Raw genomic sequence first — 18,573 nt, forward strand, 5'->3', positions numbered from 1 at the left:
AGAGAATCGTGTCTCAAGTAATTAACTCGAGAAATTCGATATATATAAATCATGCGAAAATGTGTCAATTTGTATGAAGTCGATCAAGAAAGTAATCAGCGAGAAATCGTTGATTCAAAAAAAGAAAATGAAATGCTGCATGTCACAAAAAACAATTACAAAGCAACGAAAGTTGCTTTGAATGGTTTGTCGTCGTCAAAATAAAAAAAATTAAAAAATCTAAAAATTTTTAAGTAAAACATACAATCTTGTAATATCAAAAAATATGCACCATTCTAAAATCATTTTAAAATTACCTAACATAATGGATTCTACACAAATAGCAAAAAAGAAGTATGTTGATGTACAAATCTCTGTACCATCTTACATTTTGATATTTAAATGAGGGGGGCAGCTTGGCTTATTAATATATAATTAATTTATAAAAAATTCAGTTAATAAAATACAATAAATTTTTTCTATAATAAAAATGTTATATATAATCATATTAATTTCAACAGATAATACTTATAAAAGTTAGTGCAAAGTTACAAAAACAATGTAATAGAAAACAAAATAAAGCTAATTTGAAAGATGTGACAATTCTGAACTTTTCAAATCATGTGAGCTTGTTACTTTGGAGTTTGGAGTATCAATTTTTGAATTAATCTGGAGCAAAACAAATTAATGATGCCAAGAATGGATGAATTATTTTGCACAAAATTACTGACAAATTTGTAAAAGTAAGTGAAATAGCCTCTTCAATAGGTGGTGGTTCCTCATGAGGAATCTCGTAAAAGGGAGGCTTTCTTCTTGAATTTCTCGCAAGACAAAAAATTAATAATAATAAATAAATATAAATTAAGCAGAATTATATATATTAAGTGCAATTATTTATTTCGTTGAGAAATCGGATTCGTAACAGGTTTATTTGCTTTAGTTGCATCTCCTGTACTATATTTTTTCCTATATTTGTTTATTTAAAATATATATACATCTATTTTGTTTCACTCATGAAAACTGCAAAAAATGCAACTAAATGACACGGCAAACTTTATACTTGTCTTTTAAATATGTTTTTAATCGTAAAAGAATACTAAATAATAGAAATTTGTAATGAATAACGTCCTCTGTTGAATTGTCTAAGCTATTCAGTAAATTTTCAATTATACTATTAATAGCTCCACTTTTCGTTTCGTAAACTTCCCCGTCACGATGAATAATCTCGTACAACCAAGGAAGTATGCCGTATCCTCGTATAAGAAGTAAAGATGCTTTAGGAATTTTGGTAGTAGAGACAATAACTTCCAATATCAGTTTCTGAAAAAAAAAATCAAATAGTAACACATGACTTATATTAATATTTGAATAGAAGTTTCGTTAGCAATATAGGGAATATTTTTTAGAATCAAATCTGCCTCTAATTGTCTCTTTACCGCACAAAACGGTAAGGTCAATTAGACCTCGAATGTTTCTTGATTCCATCATGGTTGAATCATTTATATAGAGTGTACACATCATGTAGAGACAGAATTGTTTTTAACTCACCTTAGTCTTGGAGTCCGACAATATGCAAGTGTAAAAATCCAGAAGCATCCTGAATAGCACGCATTTCAAAGCGAGGTCTACGTCGCCTTTCTTTCTCATACCGTCCCGAATGGTCTGTAGGATCCAGTGTCGATGCGCTTTGTGCTCCACATGTGAACTATGCAACAACTGTAACAGCTCTGGTATGGTATTTACGTCCAGCGCAGGTTTGGCCATTAAGAAGCTATGCAATGACGAGTAAAGCGGATGCAGAGGTTGACTGGCGATCAAGGAGGCCCGAGCGAGAAAGGTGGTCACCAGGCAGCTCAGACTAACGTCCTTCAATGGACATTTCAGGAGTACGATGCCATTTCGTAAAGCGTCGATCAGACGCATCCACAATAATTTCTCTTTCGACCTGATAAATAGAAAAAATTAATTACAACTTTCGATCATCTAAGTAGATTTAATGGAGATTTGAAAAGTACTTTTAATATATATATATATATATATATATATATATATATATATATATATATAACGAATAGTGCTTTTCAAAAGTAAACTTTCCTACTGTAACTTTAAACTTCATATATTCTTCATAAAAGGAACCAGAAATTAATTACATAGTATTGAAAAATTAGATAAAAATTGAATTTTGAAACTTAAGAAATTGAAACATATACTATTAAATTAAATTATGATAAGCGATAATGTTTCTATGTTATGGGCCATTTTGAGATATTTTGCAATATTATATAATTTGCACATATATTATCTGCTACTTGTTATCGTACTTGGACGCTTCCAAGTGAAAATAGTATCTGGAGATGACGGTATATGCTGCCATCCGAATACCGCTCGAATCGCTGCAGCAAGCAGCGAATACCAAGGCTAATGCGCCGCTCTGATTTATTTTATGGCACGCGATAACATTGTTTTCTGCCAATAAAGAACACAGCAACGGCAGATAAAACGCTGGATCGTACACCTTAGTGTTGTCCTGTAACTCATCAGCCTGCCAGAGACAAGGGAATACAATAGAATTATTAATTTGTTATTTCACGCGGGACTAATGACAAAATATAAATATATTAAAAGCAAAAATATTAAAATACATTAAAATAAATAAATATAAAAATAAATATAGTACATATAATATATAAAAGATAAACCTAATAAAAAAGTGATGTCTTAATAGATATTAATAAATAAAATGTAAATATAATAAATAAAATATATGAATAAAAAATATAATAAAATATAATAAATAAATATATAGAAATATCGCAAAAGAAGAACATTATACATATTCGCTTACTTCCAACGTTCTGTGTATGGGATAATTTCTTATAGTCTCGTTGACGATGTCCTTATCAAACAAGTTAAAAATCTCTGAAGTAGAGGGTTGTCTCCAGAGGACAGTGTCCGTCTCTCCCTTCACACTATAACGTGTTGCCGCAGCGTTTCCCCATAAATACGGCCAGTACTGTTGAAGTTTAACGCCATGGGCCTCGTAATATCGAAGAATCTGAAACGGTTAAACGTGATATCGTGACTCCAATATTTGACGACACCGATGATCTTGATGTATTACCTTCAAAATGCGCTGATCGGCGTGACTGAGAGTGGCGCTGTAAGCCGCGAGATAAAGGGGCACGTGCGAGACATTTATCACCGATTCATTCTTTCGGATGAGTATTCTGAGTAATTCCACCAGATTGTCTGCAATTATAAAAATATTCAAAGGAAATGAAATTGTTCACCTAATGATATGTATGGATATGCTTCTTCAACGCTTCATAGCAGATAAAAAAAAGATTTTAAGGCTTCTGGGTCCTCGTCGAGCATGTTAGAATTGTGACGTCAGGAGTCTTAAGGGGATCCTAAACGATTTTGAGAAGTCTGTTTTTTCCTGTTTTATTATTAATTATATAATGTTGAATTAAATTCATATATTATCATAAAATAAAAATTTTCTGTCGGAGCGTTACCTTCATTTTTCCTTATATTCTTTGATAAGAATTCTTAATAAAATTATTGCACAAGTGAATTTATACCTTTAACAATGGACGAGCTGAGCATGACGTTAACAAACTCTGAATGGGAGGTCGTCATTTCAAATAACGTCTTCGCATATTCGTCGTTCTCGTTATCCTCATACGCGATGTCGCACAGATTACTCAGACTCTTCAATACACTCGACTGGATCTCGTCATCCTTAGCATCCTTCAGACCTAACTTCAAGGAAAACCTGGTGAATTGTGGCCACGAGTAGCTTTTGCTTAGCGAACTAAAGTTGAAGTCGCGTTTGATCTTCCTCAAACAGAGCACTGTACCGTCCAGCTTCTCGCATAACACTCTGATCTTTTCCTTGTTCTTCGACTCCCTCTTCAGCGTTGAGGTCATTACGTGTAATAATACCAATAACAGATCGGTTAAGGGCTTTTCTTTCACAGTCATCAGACTTTCATACCTTTTGTATAAACTTGCCAACAGTTGTACGAAGTGGACGGGTACCATGTCCAGTTTATCGCCGTTCTGGGAAATACTGATGCAAGTTTTCTTGCACAAGGGACGATCGAAAGTGTTCTCGATGAGGTAGGCGATCGCTGATGCGTTTTCTTCGATCCAGGGAACGGGATTTTGCGGCTCGGTTAGATACGCGGCGATATCGTCGCCGAAAGACTTGTAAAGACTTTGAAGAAACTTCTCGGTCCACTTGTACTTTAAGTTGCCGCCCAATATTGGAAACACAATATCCCCTCGTTTCATATTTTCCGACTTCAGCAGGTATTTCATCAGCGACGGAATCAGTCTGATATTTTTAACAATTAAAATTGCTATCAGGTGAATCGTGGACGCGGCGATGCCCTTCGTTAACAATAATGCAAAAGTCTCAGTGCTGATGAACTGTCCATGTTTCCATGTAATATTGCTAACATCAGCAATATTACATGGAAACATGGACAGGTATTTTGCCAAAGCTTGCTCCCACCTGTCCGTACACTGTATTTTATTAGACTTTATGTACACCAGGTGTAGGCTGAACCTTTCTAGAAACTGTTCATTCAATTCGTTATATTGATTGCGTTGCAATTTTGATACTTTGCTGCAATACATGTCTAACAATGTTGGAACGACATGTCCGACTACAGACAAGCTTTGTTTATCGTTTGAAATAAAAACGATTTTCTCCAGCTTTGTCAAAGCAAGCAGCAAACTCGAGATCTCTTGTGCGCTCAATTGTAATACTTTCAAGAATGCGAGAGCATAATTGTTATCAGAAACCTCCAGAGGATCTTTCTCGATATTTCTCAGTCGGGCGAGGAACTTGTTTCTAAATGCGAAGAAGATATTATAGGTTTCTGTAGCATCATCATGTTTTTCGAAGAAAGATGCAACAACTTGGCAGACTTCTAGGATCGTCCGAGTTATCATATCCTCGGTCGAATCTTTCGACGCTTCTCCGCAAAATGGCGAGAAATAATGCAACAGAATGGGATGCGTAAAGATACATTTTACGTTTTCTACAAACATCCTATTTCCATTTATAGATTGTGCGATGTTCAGCAAAGAAATGAGCAAGACTTTGCAATTTTCGTTCTGGATCCGTTGCAAGAGTCCCCGTTGGGCTAGCTGCGCTAAATAAAACACAGTTGTCTTCAGTAAAACCTTGACGTCGTGTGAAGACAAAGAGTGGTTAACAGTGACTTCTTCGTCGGCATATTTGAAGCAACACGAAAGTTCGCCTCCAAACAGCTTGAAAAATTTGATTATGTCCACCTCGGAATCCTTCAACAATGCGCTTCCTAGTTTGCGCAATAACTTCAAGGATGGAAGCTTATTCTTCAAAGGAACTGGTTGTCCGTTCCTCGACCAACTCTGTAAATAATTATAAATCGGCAAGTCAATCAAATCTGTCGTCATGTGGACCAATACATCCGGAACAATCTGATGATGGAAAGTGTGAATTGTTACGTAGGATAAATAATTTAAGATGATGGCGGAATGATTCTTCACTCTTGTCTTTTCAAGAGCGCAACATAAAAGCGGCGACACCAACGTACAGGTTTGCATTTTGTAAGGATTCAGATTTTCATTGCTAAACTGGTCGGAGAGATGATCAGTCACGTCGTCGGTTTTCTTTCTATCAAAATTAGCAAATTCATCAATTGAAGCCGTCCCTGATGCAGAGACAATTTTCTTCAAAGAAAGAGAATGGTCATTAATATTAGAAAAACTATTGGGATTTATCTTTTCAAGTAGCCGATCGATCTCATTTTCCATCTTCTTCACTTCTTCAAGATTAATAATTTGCTCATTCCTCTGCACTCTGTAATTATTAGTATGCGTAATGGTGACTTTGGAATCTTCTTTGTTGAGCTTATCAAGACTATTAACCGTATCATCTCTCTTTGCATCAACATTTAATTCTCCATTAATTGAAGACGAGTCTGCTGTGACAAATTCTTTTTCGCAAGGAACTCGGATTCTTATTGGCCTTATCAAATAACTCATTAATTACATCTTTTGCTTTTACATCGAGGCTAACCACCTGGTCATTTAATAATATTTCTTCTGCTTGCGTTATACTGTTTATATATTTATCGGTGTGTTTAATGCAACTTTTCAAAATGGACATAAACCAGTGTGTTAATTCCTCTATCTCTTTAGGATCGGTTATCATTGAGAAACCATCAATCCAAATATCCAACTGATCGTCGCAGCTTTTCAAACAGACTTGTCGCGTTTAGCAACATTCTAATAGCATTTTTGGTAGCATCCTCGTAGCTTTCCAATGAAGAATCTGTTTGATGAATCAACGATATCAAAAAAGGAAGAGCTTCTTTAAAAACTTTTTCTCTAGGTGCAAAAATGGAAGAGTCCAAGACGAGCAAGAATTGTATTGCTTTCACCTTCATGCAGTTTATCTTCTTTAATTTGGCTCCTCCATCCTCTTCTTCGCCATCCTGGAGATCATTTAAGCTTGATAGAAGCACATTTGGCTGCAAATTCATCGAATTATCTAGCAATTCTGGGCATATATCCTTATACGAGTGAAGAACATTAAGGATGAGCTCGAGATGATCTAACAAATCCGGATTGTGAATATTTTCAGTGCTCTCCGAATTTATCGTATTAACATCAGCTTCGAAGGCTTGATGCCACACTTTTAAGATCGTTTCCAAGTTGGGAATAATCTTCAGTATGAAATCCGTTATCTGGTTTTGAACTACGAACGTCCTGTGGAAGTCTTTTAAGGTGGAGCAAACGATTTTCAACTGAGAAGTCATTGCTAGAAGAAGAGACAGAGTCTCATGTCTGACAAACAAACTGTCGTGGCTTAATCCTGGCAAGATAGCGTTTTTTATAATTATGTCCGGAATTGTCAAGGATAATAGCGTATTTGTCAATCTGTTTGCATTTAATTCTGCAGTACAGGTCTTGATGCAATTGACTGGATCGAGTGATTCGATTACCTGCGAAAAAAACCCCAAAAATGAAAAATATACAAATTTACAGCTTGTATATATATAGAGTGCTTCATAGGAAATTGCTAAAACTAATCAACTGTCATTTTCTAATGCATGCAGTTATTAAGAAAACAAAAATTGTGTTGGAAAGAGGAAAGTCTGCAGTTTTTAATGAATAATAAATAAAATGTTTGTATATTCGTTTATTTTATTAATAAAAATTAATGAAAAGTGCTAATAATCACAAAATTTCATAAACTAATGATAAATATTTTCAATAGTGTCAGATTTAATAAAAGCTATGAAAAGTATAGTCAATAACATTAAAAATGACATGTTAGACAAAGTTTTTACGAGTTTTTGTAAAAGAACAGAATTTTGTACAAATTCAATCGGTGCGCACTTCGAAAATATTTACCATTAGTTTACATATGTTATTAATGTTTTTTTCATTACTTTTTTTAAATAAAATAAATTGGTATACAAACATTTTAAATCCATTAAAAACTGCAAACTTTCCTCTTTCCAACACAACTTTTGTTTTCTCAATAACTGCATGCATTAAAAAATAACAGCTGATTAGTTTCCTATGAGACACCCTGTAGATAAAATCTCACTGCACCTTCTTTACGAATCTGAGAAGACAGATCCACTTGGACGACACGCGAGGTTCGAGAAACGGCTCGACGGCAACATATTGCGAACGTATTAGATCCGGACAAGCCCTCATTATCTTGATAACTAGATCCGATGGCTTTTCGTGTTCCCAAGGTTTCTCCAAACTCTGGAGAACCGTATACACCAGCTGATTGTGTTTATTCCGCGAACCTAATGTTCGATCGTGGAAAATAATTCCATAGCGATGTGATGTCAGTAGAGTGATTAAGAATGCATGAATTGTATCGTTGACAGCCTAAATTATAACAGAGAAAAATAAAGAAAAAAAACCAATAGAAAGAGAGAATCAATAATGATGAAATGTAATTTGTAATATTAAAATATCCCATAAAGATTAATTTAATTACCTCTTTGTCAGCTAAAAAGCTGTTGTTCTCACCAGAATAGTGAGTTTTATTTTTAGGCCAGTTAGTTGGGCCTTTCCAGTTGTACAGCGATATTAGATTCAATACGAACAGATGTAGAGAATACATGTAGCTTTCATCGTTTTGGTGATGCTACTGTTCTCCAATACGTATGTCTTCACAGTTGTCAGAATCAGAGTAACAATATCCTTGGAATCGTACAACAAATCTGAGAAGATGCAAGTAAATAAGCTATGCTTATCTAACAATGTTTTAATCACCGATGAGTCTCCTTCCACGAGAAAAGCAAGAATAAAATGGATGAAACACGTCCTGATATTTTGAGGATCCGCAGGCTTGGTGTGTTGCACTAGACTCTCCAGTACATTTCGTTGCAATGACAGATGTGCAAGTAACTCTCTAGCCAAACTATTATTTAAGGACACTACCGCTGTGAGCAGCTTCAATACTATCTTGCGCTGCTTGACATTGCTCTGAGTTGAAAGCATCGAGTGTACAATAGACATGTATGAGTTCAACAGGTGGCGACAGGCTTCCACCGCACTATTCTGACATTGAGGATACTTTGTCAAGATCCTGCTGAGCAGAAAAACATATCTGCTTAATTAAAAGCGAAAACCTACATAAATATCAGCAAATATACAAGGTGTCTCATATATACAGGGTGTCCCATTTTAATGTCCCACCCCAAATAAGTTTTTTATTTTTGATTGTAGAAAAAAATGTTTCAGACAAAAATTGTATGATTTCAAGGAGGACATAAGATGGTTTTTATTACGTCCTCCTCGAAACCATACAACTTTTGTCTGAAACATTTTTTTCTACAATCAAAAATAAAAAACTTATTTGGGGTGGGACATTAAAATGGGACATCCTGTATACAAGCATACTTCATTAGTAAAATATTGACAGCGGAGAAGACAGTGACTGCGTTGCTGGTGCTCTTCTTGTCAGAGAAGTCTAAAAGTCTCAGAACTTCCAGGACACCACCACCGGCGAGCAAGTACTCCCCTGCGAGGTCCCTCTCCTCGTTCTCGCTGCATATCGTCAGGAACTTCCTCAGGGAGCCCAAGCCGCTGGAGGAGGAGAGAAGGGATCTCAGGAATCGTCCGTCAAATTCGTCACTCGTCCTGATGTCAGTTGACACTTCGGGTTCCGGTTCCTCCGCGACAAACCCGTTGACCCTCGCTCTCTTCGACGCGGACGCGTCATTTTCGCTCCGCGAGGTTCGCTTGCGAGCTCTCCTCGAGCTCTGAACCGCGTCGTCATCCATCGCCACGTGTTCACTCGCGCACGTGCGTCGCATGGAGGCCGCCATATTGTCAACTTCTTCGGGCGACGTCACGTGACCAGGCGGACGCGATTGGCTGTCGAAGAGGGAATTTCTGGGGGAATAATTTTTTTCAGCCAATCAGCGCGTCGTAAACTGACGTCGAATGGGGAATTTCTAGGGAATAATTTCTTTTCAGCCAATCAGCGCGTCAGAGAGGGAGAAAACTGCGAGTGACAGAAAGTGCCGATGACAGCTCTTGTCTAGGTACTGTATATAGGGTGGTGAAAAAATGTGCGCGTACAAACATAACCAAGCAAAATAGGGAGAATGAATTAAATAGGAGAATAAAATGGAAAAGAGATTCAAAAGATACTCAGTTTATTATTAAGAATTAATTGCCGAAGGATTATATGCTACTTGAAAGGTGTGAAACATGGATAACACCGAATTATTGTTCTTCGATACTTTTTCCCACGACATCTCGGAGGTTTGTTTACATAGATTTCATAGGATTAGAATGGAAATTGGAGCTTTTAAAAATCAGAAAAGCTGCCTGTTTGAGTGATTTTCTTAAGATAAAAATAAATAAAAAGCTCTGCTTATTCTATTGACACTTGTGCTTATGATGCATTAATTGAAGAATAAAGATGTGCGAAAGAGAAACTATACTTTGCACCACACAATCGTTGATTATTAAAAATTACTTTTTCAGTCCAAATTGTCAAAATTTTAAAAAATCAATACTTGTTGAAAGTAGCATTATATACTATATAGCATATTTTTGTTCTTTTTTTCTTAGAAAAATGTATTAAATTTACAATATTCAGAAATTTTCAGATTGTACTTTATTTATAATTTATATATAATTTATTACATATAAATAAAATTATTTATAATTTATATATAATTTTCTATTACAACATAAATGGCTTATAGTTTTTTTTTAATTGGACATTACAGGAATTAAATCTGGATTTAGTACAATTTCCCAAACCTGTTTATATCAGCGAAGTGAGAATAATTCCATTAGGTGCACGTGTGCAAGCAGACTTTCCAGGAGGAGTGCGACTTGGGTAAGTTTTATATAGATATTAATGTTAAAATCTTTAAAGAAGTACTAAAAGAAACTTTCTATCTTTCCAGAGCAACCAATCCCTCTCAATTCGAAATTGAGTTTTTCGTGAACGATCTCAGTAAACCTGGAGCTTCCACGTTTGAGTTTTTGGGTAGCTTGGAATACAAACAAAACATCCACATTCAACTGGAATGCGAGCGGAAGCAGATACCAACCGATGGCTTGGTTCTAAGAGGATGGTACACCACTATAACGCTGGCTGTGTATGGCACGTTGACCAAATCCCTAAACAATCCTCAGGAAGTCATAAGTTCAGCGGCTGGATCTACCACTTGTGTTAGTGTGCACGAAGAGAATACTGAGAACACTGCTCAAGTTTCCTCCGAACAGCAATCTGACTGGACGTATTATGAGAATCCACATCCAACGAATTCACTGGTAAACACACCTTTGCTTTTAGCGATGAAAGTAATTCTAAAGGAATTTTCTAGATGACAAACGTCATCTAAAAGATGTCAAAACGCGTCTTAAGTCATGAGGATGTATTTTAAATTTCTTTTGGATGTCTTATTTTATAAGTCAATATATATTTATTTTTATAATATGTTTAATATATATTTAAGTCAATATATATATTTTTATAATATATTTTTAATATATATTTATAATATTTTTTTTATAATATATTTAATATATATTTAAGTCAAAATATATATTTATAATATTTTTATAATATATTAAATATATATTTTTTTAAGTCAATAAATATTTAATATACATTTATATATATATATATATATATATATATAATATATATATATATATATATATATTTGTATGTTATATTTTATTTTATATTTTTAATATTATATTTTTATAATATTATATTATATATTTATATATATTTAATATATAAATATTTTTACTTAAGTTTTTGTATCATCAACAGGAAACATGCGTGACTGCGACTCCACCGCCTCCGGTTCAACCAATTCAGGTGGTGGAACCATCCAGGACATCAATATCGGACACTGGAAAGGCGGAATCGGTGCAATGGGAGGACGAGACGTCGAGCGCGGGCGAGAAGACCTCGAAGCGACCTTCGTCTCCTCCCACGGAATCCCTAATTTCCCTGAGCCCCGAATCCATCTCCGCCGAGGAGGAAGAAGCGGAGCAACAGGAAGCGGGCGAGCAGGAAACCGGCGAGCCCTTCGAGCCTATATTATCGGACGAGGATATAATGACCGACGACGTTCCGCCTGCGATCGAGTTCGAGTGCGAGGCCTCGTCGCAAATCGACGAGATCTATACCCTGGCGCCGCCGGATCTGCTGAATCTGGAGAAGCTGGAGAACCTAGAAGAGCTATGCGCGAACCGCGAGATCCTGTCGAGGATCAAGGAGCTCCTGCAGTCCCTGTCGAAGTCGGTCTCGCATTTCCATAACGCGTCTGGTCAGGAGAAAGAGACCTTCGTCCACAACTGCGAGACTTTATGCGCCATCCTGGGTCCTTTTGACCCCAACCTGGACGATCTCGAGAACTTGACCAGCGTGGTTAACGCCGGCCTGGATATGGAACTCGCTAAAGCTCAACCGCAGCCTGCGTACAAGGTGCGCCATGTGAAGGTCGGCGTTCGCTTAGCGGAGGCGCTCTGTCGTTTGTCGAAGGGTCCGGAGATCCTCCTCAAGGTCGAGGCCCCGTCCAAGTTACTGTCGCTTTGCATGCGCGAGAATGTCGCTCTGCCGGTGAAGCTCTCCGCTCTGCGAGCCCTCGACGCGGCGCTGATCAGCCCGGTGATCGTCCAGGAGTTCCTGAACTCGAGGAGCTACCTCTACAGCGAGGCCTTGACGATGCTGGACGCGATGAAGCTCGCCCGGCTCAAGTATGCTCTCGGCTCGCTCCTCCGCAAGGTCCACGTGTACATGTACCTGGAGGAGGTGAGGGAACCCGACGAGGTAGGCCTGACGGAACTGATGAACGCTTACGTCTGCGCCCCGACGTTGATGGCGCAGCCTAGACGCCAACTCCCGGCCGGCGCGCAGATGGAGTTCGAGCGGGAACGTGCCCGCAACCCTCGCGCGCACCTGATAGCCTACTTCGAGCACCACAAGCTAATCTACCGGCTCTTGCTAGTACTGTCCTCTCCCGACTCCGACCTGAAGACGATCAGGCTGATCCGGCGTTTCCTCCTGCAGCTCTCCGACACCAAGGAGGGCCTGTACTACCTGCTGAAGGAGACCGAGGCGGTTCGCTTGATCCTGAAGGCCTTGAAACCCGAGCTACCCGGGGTCGGTTGCGTCCTAGCGTGGCGTCTTCAGGTCGCCCAGTGTCTGATCCGCCTGAAGCAGAGCTCGGACTGGACGATCCTGAAGAGACTGCACTCCTTCCTCGCCTTCCCCGAGGGTTTGCGCGCCATTGTCGCGGTTCTACCTCTGGGCGACTTCATAGACACCCTCGTCCTCTTCCTCTCGGACTCGAATCTCTGCGAGTTCGCCGCCGAGCTCATCTCCGCCATCGTGCGCTACTCCGACCGAGTGGAGATCTTCCAGAATCGAGCGGAGCTGATCCTGGAGAAAGCTCGGGAGCACGCGGTTCTCAGAGACGTGGTGCCGTACCTGACCACCGCGGCCCAGGCTTCTCACTGGGATTACAACGATGTTTCTCTCCTGGTGGCCGGCATCAAAAAGAGCGCGGAGAAGGCCGCGTCGCTGCCCGGCCAGCTGGTCACCGCCTGCAGGATCCTGTATTACCTCGTCTTTTCGTACAACCACGACGTCGATCCCCTGGAACCGTACGTCGAGCTCAAGTACAGGAATGCCCTGACCCAGCTCTTCGCTGCCGACGGCCTCACCGCCCTGGTCGCCGTCATGGCGAACGTGTCCGAGTTCTACGAGCAACCGTTCCTCCATCGCGCCGCCCTGACGGGTCGCAGAAAAATGGCCTTGATCGCCCTGTTGCTGCCCTGCGTGAAGCTGACCAGAGCGCTGCTCGAGAGACTCATCAAGTGCATGGCGACGGACTTCAAGGACCTCACGGCCGTGGTCCCGCTGCTCGGGGTCTACTCCTTGATCGAGGCCATCCCGGCTAACCCGACGATGCGGAGCCTGTCCGAGGAGATTGTGGGCACGCTGCTGGTGTTCACCCAAGCCGTCGATTCCGACGGCTCGGGCAACGTGGCTAAGTCATTGTGGACCCAGATGCTCGGTGAGGTCCTGAAGATGGTCTCCCTGCGGCCCTGTAATTTTGTACCGGGTCTGAAGCTGCTGAGCCGTCTGCTGCCGCCTGTTCTGACGCCGATGGAGACCGCTACAGAAGACGCGACGAGGATCCTGGGTCTGCGGAAGCTCTGGTCGGCGCACCTTCAAGCTCAAGCCGCGAACCTCACCGAGACCCTCCGGCTGCTCTGCGCCAGTTGGAACAGAGACGTTCTGTTGCTTCTATCGACGGTTTGTAAGCAACTGAGCGACCTGGCGGCGCCGACGGCTCTTCTAGTCGGGAGATGTCTGTTGGATGGGATCCTAGCGGCCGCTCCTGTAGAAAATAACATTCCTATCCTGGCTCTGATCAGCGATCTGGCCAGACACGCGCCTATGAAGGCGACCTTGCTGACCCTGACCAGCCCCGCGTCCAGGGCGCAGGTGAAGTCCGATCAGAAGTACCCGCCGGTCATCGAGATGATGTGCTCGATCCTGAAGAGCAGCGGCGACGTGCACGCGCAACGCGAGATCCTCGGCATCTTCGAGACCCTGTGCGACTGCGGCCTCAGCCTGGTGCAGGAGGACGGCGAGTCCTTCGAGAAGAGACTGACGCACTCGGTGCCCAGCAAGGAACCTCTTCTGTCCATCCTCGCGGCGCTGATCGAGATCCTGGCGACCAGCACCAAGTTCCAGCTGGACGTGGTGGAGGACACGCTGCACATTCTCCTGTCTCTCGTCGGCCACAACTACGGCCTGTACCACGTGAAGAGCTGCCTGGAGAACAATCCCGGCGCCTTGCGCGCGCTTCTGGACCACGTGTCCACCCTGGAGAACCCAGAAACGAATCCCATCGCGGGCTTAACCGTGACCTTTCTGGAGAACCTGATCGCCTCCGACTCGGAACGGAGATCCTTGCATCTGCGGACGCAACAACTGGCGTCGTTGATCTCCTGGGAGAAAAGCGACCATCCCCTGGAGAAGCTGAAGCGCGCGGAGGAGTTGGCGGAGACCCTGAAGACCGCCGAAGAGAAAGAGGAGAAGGAACCCATCCCGGAGATGTTGGAGCCTCTACTGCCGACGCCGGAAGCCCTCCTGAACCAATTCTCGCAGAGAGGCGCGATCACCAGCCCATCTCGAGCCAAGAAGTTTGTATTCGCGACGGCTAATCAGATGCAGGCGGAAAATACGGTGGACCTGCTGGCGCTGGCTACCGAACTGCTACCTGCGGACTTTAATTTACTAGCGGAAGCGCAAAACCTGTGCTCCAAGACGCCGCCTGACGACGCCACGCAGCCTGTCCAGTCGAAGCCGCAGGACGAGAACCAGGAAAGCAGAACGGAGAAACAGACTTCGCCTATGGTTAAATCGAAACAGCCATTCGGTAAGATTGTTAATCCTTTAAGTGTCAATGACGAAAAAATTCGGCAAAATAAAACTGGTCAAAAGTGCTTCATGACGGAAAAATCCGCATCACTTTTGCAGTGTAGCAATTGAACTGATAATGCATACTTTTATGTTTTTGAGGTCGCTGATTATAAGTTTAATGTCGGATTTTAGAAATTGAAGATTGCGGATCCAATATGGCGGATAATTTTTCAAAATTAGTATAGTTCAAAAGTTATTTTATTTTTCAAATACTGGTTCAATGTATCAGATAAAACATTTTTTCAGTTATTATCCGCCATTTTGAATTTTGGATTTCTGATCGGCACTACAAAAAAACCCGGAAAAGTGACTTACTTTGTATTTTTAAGTTTGTCATTAATCTATTGTATGAATAATTAATTACAATCATGGTCCACTATATATTTTCTATTTCTTTTTAGTGACACCGGTACGAGGTCGCACACAGTTCGCCAATCCACTGCGAGGTGGTCCTGTGGGTGGCGGGGTCGGAAGAGGAGCCGATCCCTTCCGGTCGAGACCGCCCAACACTTCCAGACCGCCGTCCCTTCACGTGGACGAGTTCGTGGCGCTAGAAACTTGCGGGGCCCAGCCGACAGGTCCTACCGGATACAACAAGCTCAGCATTCGCGGAAGCTGTCCGTCGCGCGCGATCAGCGGCGGCGGTAGAAGTCGACCTTGGACGCAGGAGACGCGTCCTCCTTACCTTCGCTGACTCCTCGAGCCTCTTCATTTCACATATGTATATATTTGCGAGCGTGTTGACAACAATTTATCAATCCTTTCGAAAATTTTCCTGACAATACAATCAATTCTCCGACGAATTGTCTTGTATCTTCTGCCACTTCGGATACTGCTGCTCGAATTGCTCGATGTTCTTCTCCAGTCGCTTTAGTTTTCGTAATCTGTATAGTCCCTGTAATAAAAAAATATTTTTTAAATTTATTAAATACATAGGAGAAATATTGATTCTATATATTATGATAGTAGCTAGGATAATAGATCCTTTTCATCGTACTGTCGGCTTCTTGATGTTCGGTATCTCTTTCGCAAATTTGTCCACGTCTCTGAAGGCTTGCGTGTTGGGTTTCATATTATTCTCCAGCATATAATTCATGACAAATAACAGGTATTCAAAGTTCTTCTTGTGGCAAGCTACATTGATGAGAGTACTCATGATTATTCTGTTGGGTACGTAACCAAAAGCTTCCATTCCTCTCAAAAATTCTTGGGCGTCTCTGCACTCTTGACAACCGAGTGCCAGGACCCCGAAGGTCATCACAGTTGGGGTAAGGTTCCTCTTCTCCGTCAAGTTTATCACTTCCTAAATTATCAAATTGCATCATGTTAAATCAAATTTGAGTTGCATCATGATAAATCAAATTTTGGATATACAGGGTGTTCCGTAGGAAATTGCTGAAACTAATCAGCTATCATTTTTTAACGCATGCAGTTATTGAGAAAACAAAAATTGCCTTGAAAAGAGGAAAGTAATACATTTTTATACAAATATTTTATTTATATCCATTAAAACTGCAGACTTTCCTCTTTCCGATACAATTTTTGTTTTCGCATAGCTGTATATATTAAAAAATGACAGCTGATTAGCTTCAGCAATTTCCTGTGGGACACCCTGCATCTCACCTTCGCGCTTTTGTAATCGAATCGCAGACTGCGTCTTTTGATGACCATGTTGAAGAAGTCGATGTCCAGCTCGATGTTCCTCTTCTCCGCTATTTCGATGAGCAGATTCTCAGCTTGGGTCGTGTTCGGAATCACATAGAGCAGCAACGTAATAGTTTTGATGTCGGGGTTGACTTTGCTGCGATCCATCTTATTCAAGAATCCTTCCAGACCGCCAAACAGGATCAAGCGATTATTCACGAAGACGTCGTTTAAATTTATAGATTCCACCTGCTCTCTCGGATCAGCATCACCACGCTGCGCAACCTGACCCTTGTCCGTTAATAATAACATCGAACTCAAAACAGGTGGAGAGGCCAACAAATTCGGCCTCTCGCCCTCCGCCAACACGATTCTGCTTTTCTCCCATCCCGAAATAAGGACGTCGTCGAGCTTCAAATTCCCCAGACCAGAGTCTCTGATCGTCCTCAGCAGCAGATTGTACGTGGTCAAGCTCGGGTTGACCTTCTTCAGGCGCATTAGATGCCATATGATTAGAGCGTGTCGCAAGCCAGCCTCCTTATCAGCAATCGCCGCGTGAAATAGCGAGTTGTAAGTGATCTCTTTGATGGGAATATTATTGTCCCTCATCTCGTCCGCCAGTTGAAAGGCCTCGGTGAGCCTGTTGTGCCAGCTGTACGCCTTCATCATGGCATTGTAATGAGTGTTGTTCAAGGGAAACTGCTTCTCATAAAGGGACTGTCTCAGTTTGTTCAAATGCTCCAAAGCTTCCTCGGTCCTGTCGCACACAGCGCATACATTGAACAAGCAGGTATAGGTGGCTGCGTTTGGCTGCAATCCGTGCTTCTTCGCCTTGTTGTACAGACGAAAGCACTGCTTCAGGTCACCCTGATCAGCGAAAGAGTGCAACAGAAGATTGTAAAGGTATATTGTGGGCTTGTCCCGGTTCTCCTTCATCAGATCCAGCACCTGCAGAGCAGATTTCAGATTCTTCTTAGCTATGTGCGACTTCATCATCTTGGCGTACTGCCCTGCACTGGGTTTCAGTCGACGTGGAATGCGCCCTTCGGTGTCCTGGAAGTTTTCCTCCTCCTTCTCCCTCTCGTCCATCTTGAAGTGGTCGAATTTCCTACCGGAGATGTCTCCGAAGACATTGGCTGTCTTTGGCAACTTTTGTGTGCAGAAGTTACTGATTGCAGGCTGCCACCTGAGTTGCGGATGCTCATTTTGGGCTGTGTAATGAGTAAGTTTAGTTATTTCTATGCCATTATTTCTATGTATTTTAAATTTTATTAATTATTTCTTAATAATTCTATATAATTATTTTATTTCTCACTGTATATGTATATATATTATTTATGAAAATATATATGAAATTTGGAATATTCTGTGTAAAAATATAAATTTAATTATTTCTGTATTTAAAATTTTATTAATTATTTCTTAATAATTCTGTATAATTATTTTATATTTTATTATATGTATATGAAATAATTAATAAAATACAGAATTTAAATACAGAAATAATTAAATTATAGAGAAATATATATATATATATATCTAATTATTTATGAAAATATATATAAAATGTAAAATAGAAAATATCGAGTTACTCGATAAATCTGATGACAGAATCACAATTAATTATTAGTTAATTATTCTATTTACGTACGTTGTTTAGCACATGTGACAAGAAGATTGGATTCATTGACATAACCCATGACATTTTTCAATTTAATCGACACGTGAAGTCTTCGACAAAACATTTTGCACGCAGAAAAACAGTCGTAATTAAAAAAACAAGTTGCCCCTATTTAATTTATTTTTTGCAATATATTAAAAAATCGTAAAAATCGCATGGCATTAAATTGAGCTGGATTCGGGCTATAAACACGTAATTATCCATAGACGGTGGACCTAGTGTGGAATTTTTTAGGATGACATTTTAGGACCCT

General features: G+C 40.6%; 3 protein-coding genes across 4 annotated transcripts; 1 reads left to right on the forward strand and 2 right to left on the reverse strand.

The window, feature by feature from the left end:
* Positions 1–850: 850 nt before the first annotated feature.
* LOC114943223 (nucleolar pre-ribosomal-associated protein 1) lies at positions 851–9,336 on the reverse strand. Its single transcript, XM_029318818.2, is given in 13 exon segments — positions 851–1,299; positions 1,528–1,924; positions 2,304–2,524; positions 2,828–3,037; positions 3,104–3,231; positions 3,567–5,991; positions 5,993–6,238; positions 6,240–6,989; positions 7,606–7,896; positions 8,009–8,113; positions 8,115–8,141; positions 8,143–8,602; positions 8,917–9,336. Coding segments are annotated over 13 exon segments (5,961 nt in total). The 5' UTR covers positions 9,333–9,336; the 3' UTR covers positions 851–1,014.
* Positions 9,337–9,560: 224 nt separating this feature from the next.
* Positions 9,561–16,184, forward strand: vir (VIR_N domain-containing protein). The gene is made up of 5 exons (XM_029318810.2): positions 9,561–9,786; positions 10,260–10,372; positions 10,443–10,812; positions 11,324–14,951; positions 15,397–16,184. Exons 1-5 carry the CDS (start codon positions 9,733–9,735, stop codon positions 15,687–15,689), a joined length of 4,458 nt encoding a protein of 1,485 aa, XP_029174643.1. The 5' UTR covers positions 9,561–9,732; the 3' UTR covers positions 15,690–16,184.
* LOC114943218 (pentatricopeptide repeat-containing protein 1, mitochondrial) lies at positions 15,301–18,523 on the reverse strand. Of its 2 annotated transcripts, XR_003821980.2 has the most exons (5): positions 18,291–18,523; positions 16,619–17,850; positions 15,993–16,298; positions 15,681–15,890; positions 15,301–15,576 (listed from the first exon to the last, which is right to left on the reverse strand). XR_003821980.2 is itself a non-coding variant. In XM_029318811.2 (4 exons), the coding sequence occupies exons 1-4, from the start codon at positions 18,382–18,384 to the stop codon at positions 15,783–15,785; spliced, it is 1,740 nt and encodes a 579-aa protein (XP_029174644.1). In that variant the 5' UTR covers positions 18,385–18,523; the 3' UTR covers positions 15,301–15,782. The 2 variants fall into 2 exon arrangements, 1 of the variants encoding a protein (XP_029174644.1); XM_029318811.2 differs by having other exon boundaries at positions 15,301–15,890.
* Between the last annotated feature and the right edge of the window lie 50 nt (positions 18,524–18,573).

Source organism: Nylanderia fulva, unplaced genomic scaffold (assembly GCF_048542155.1).
Source record: "Nylanderia fulva isolate GAGA-0341 unplaced genomic scaffold, ASM4854215v1 Scaffold15, whole genome shotgun sequence".
NCBI classification, from domain to species: Eukaryota; Metazoa; Arthropoda; class Insecta; order Hymenoptera; family Formicidae; genus Nylanderia; species Nylanderia fulva.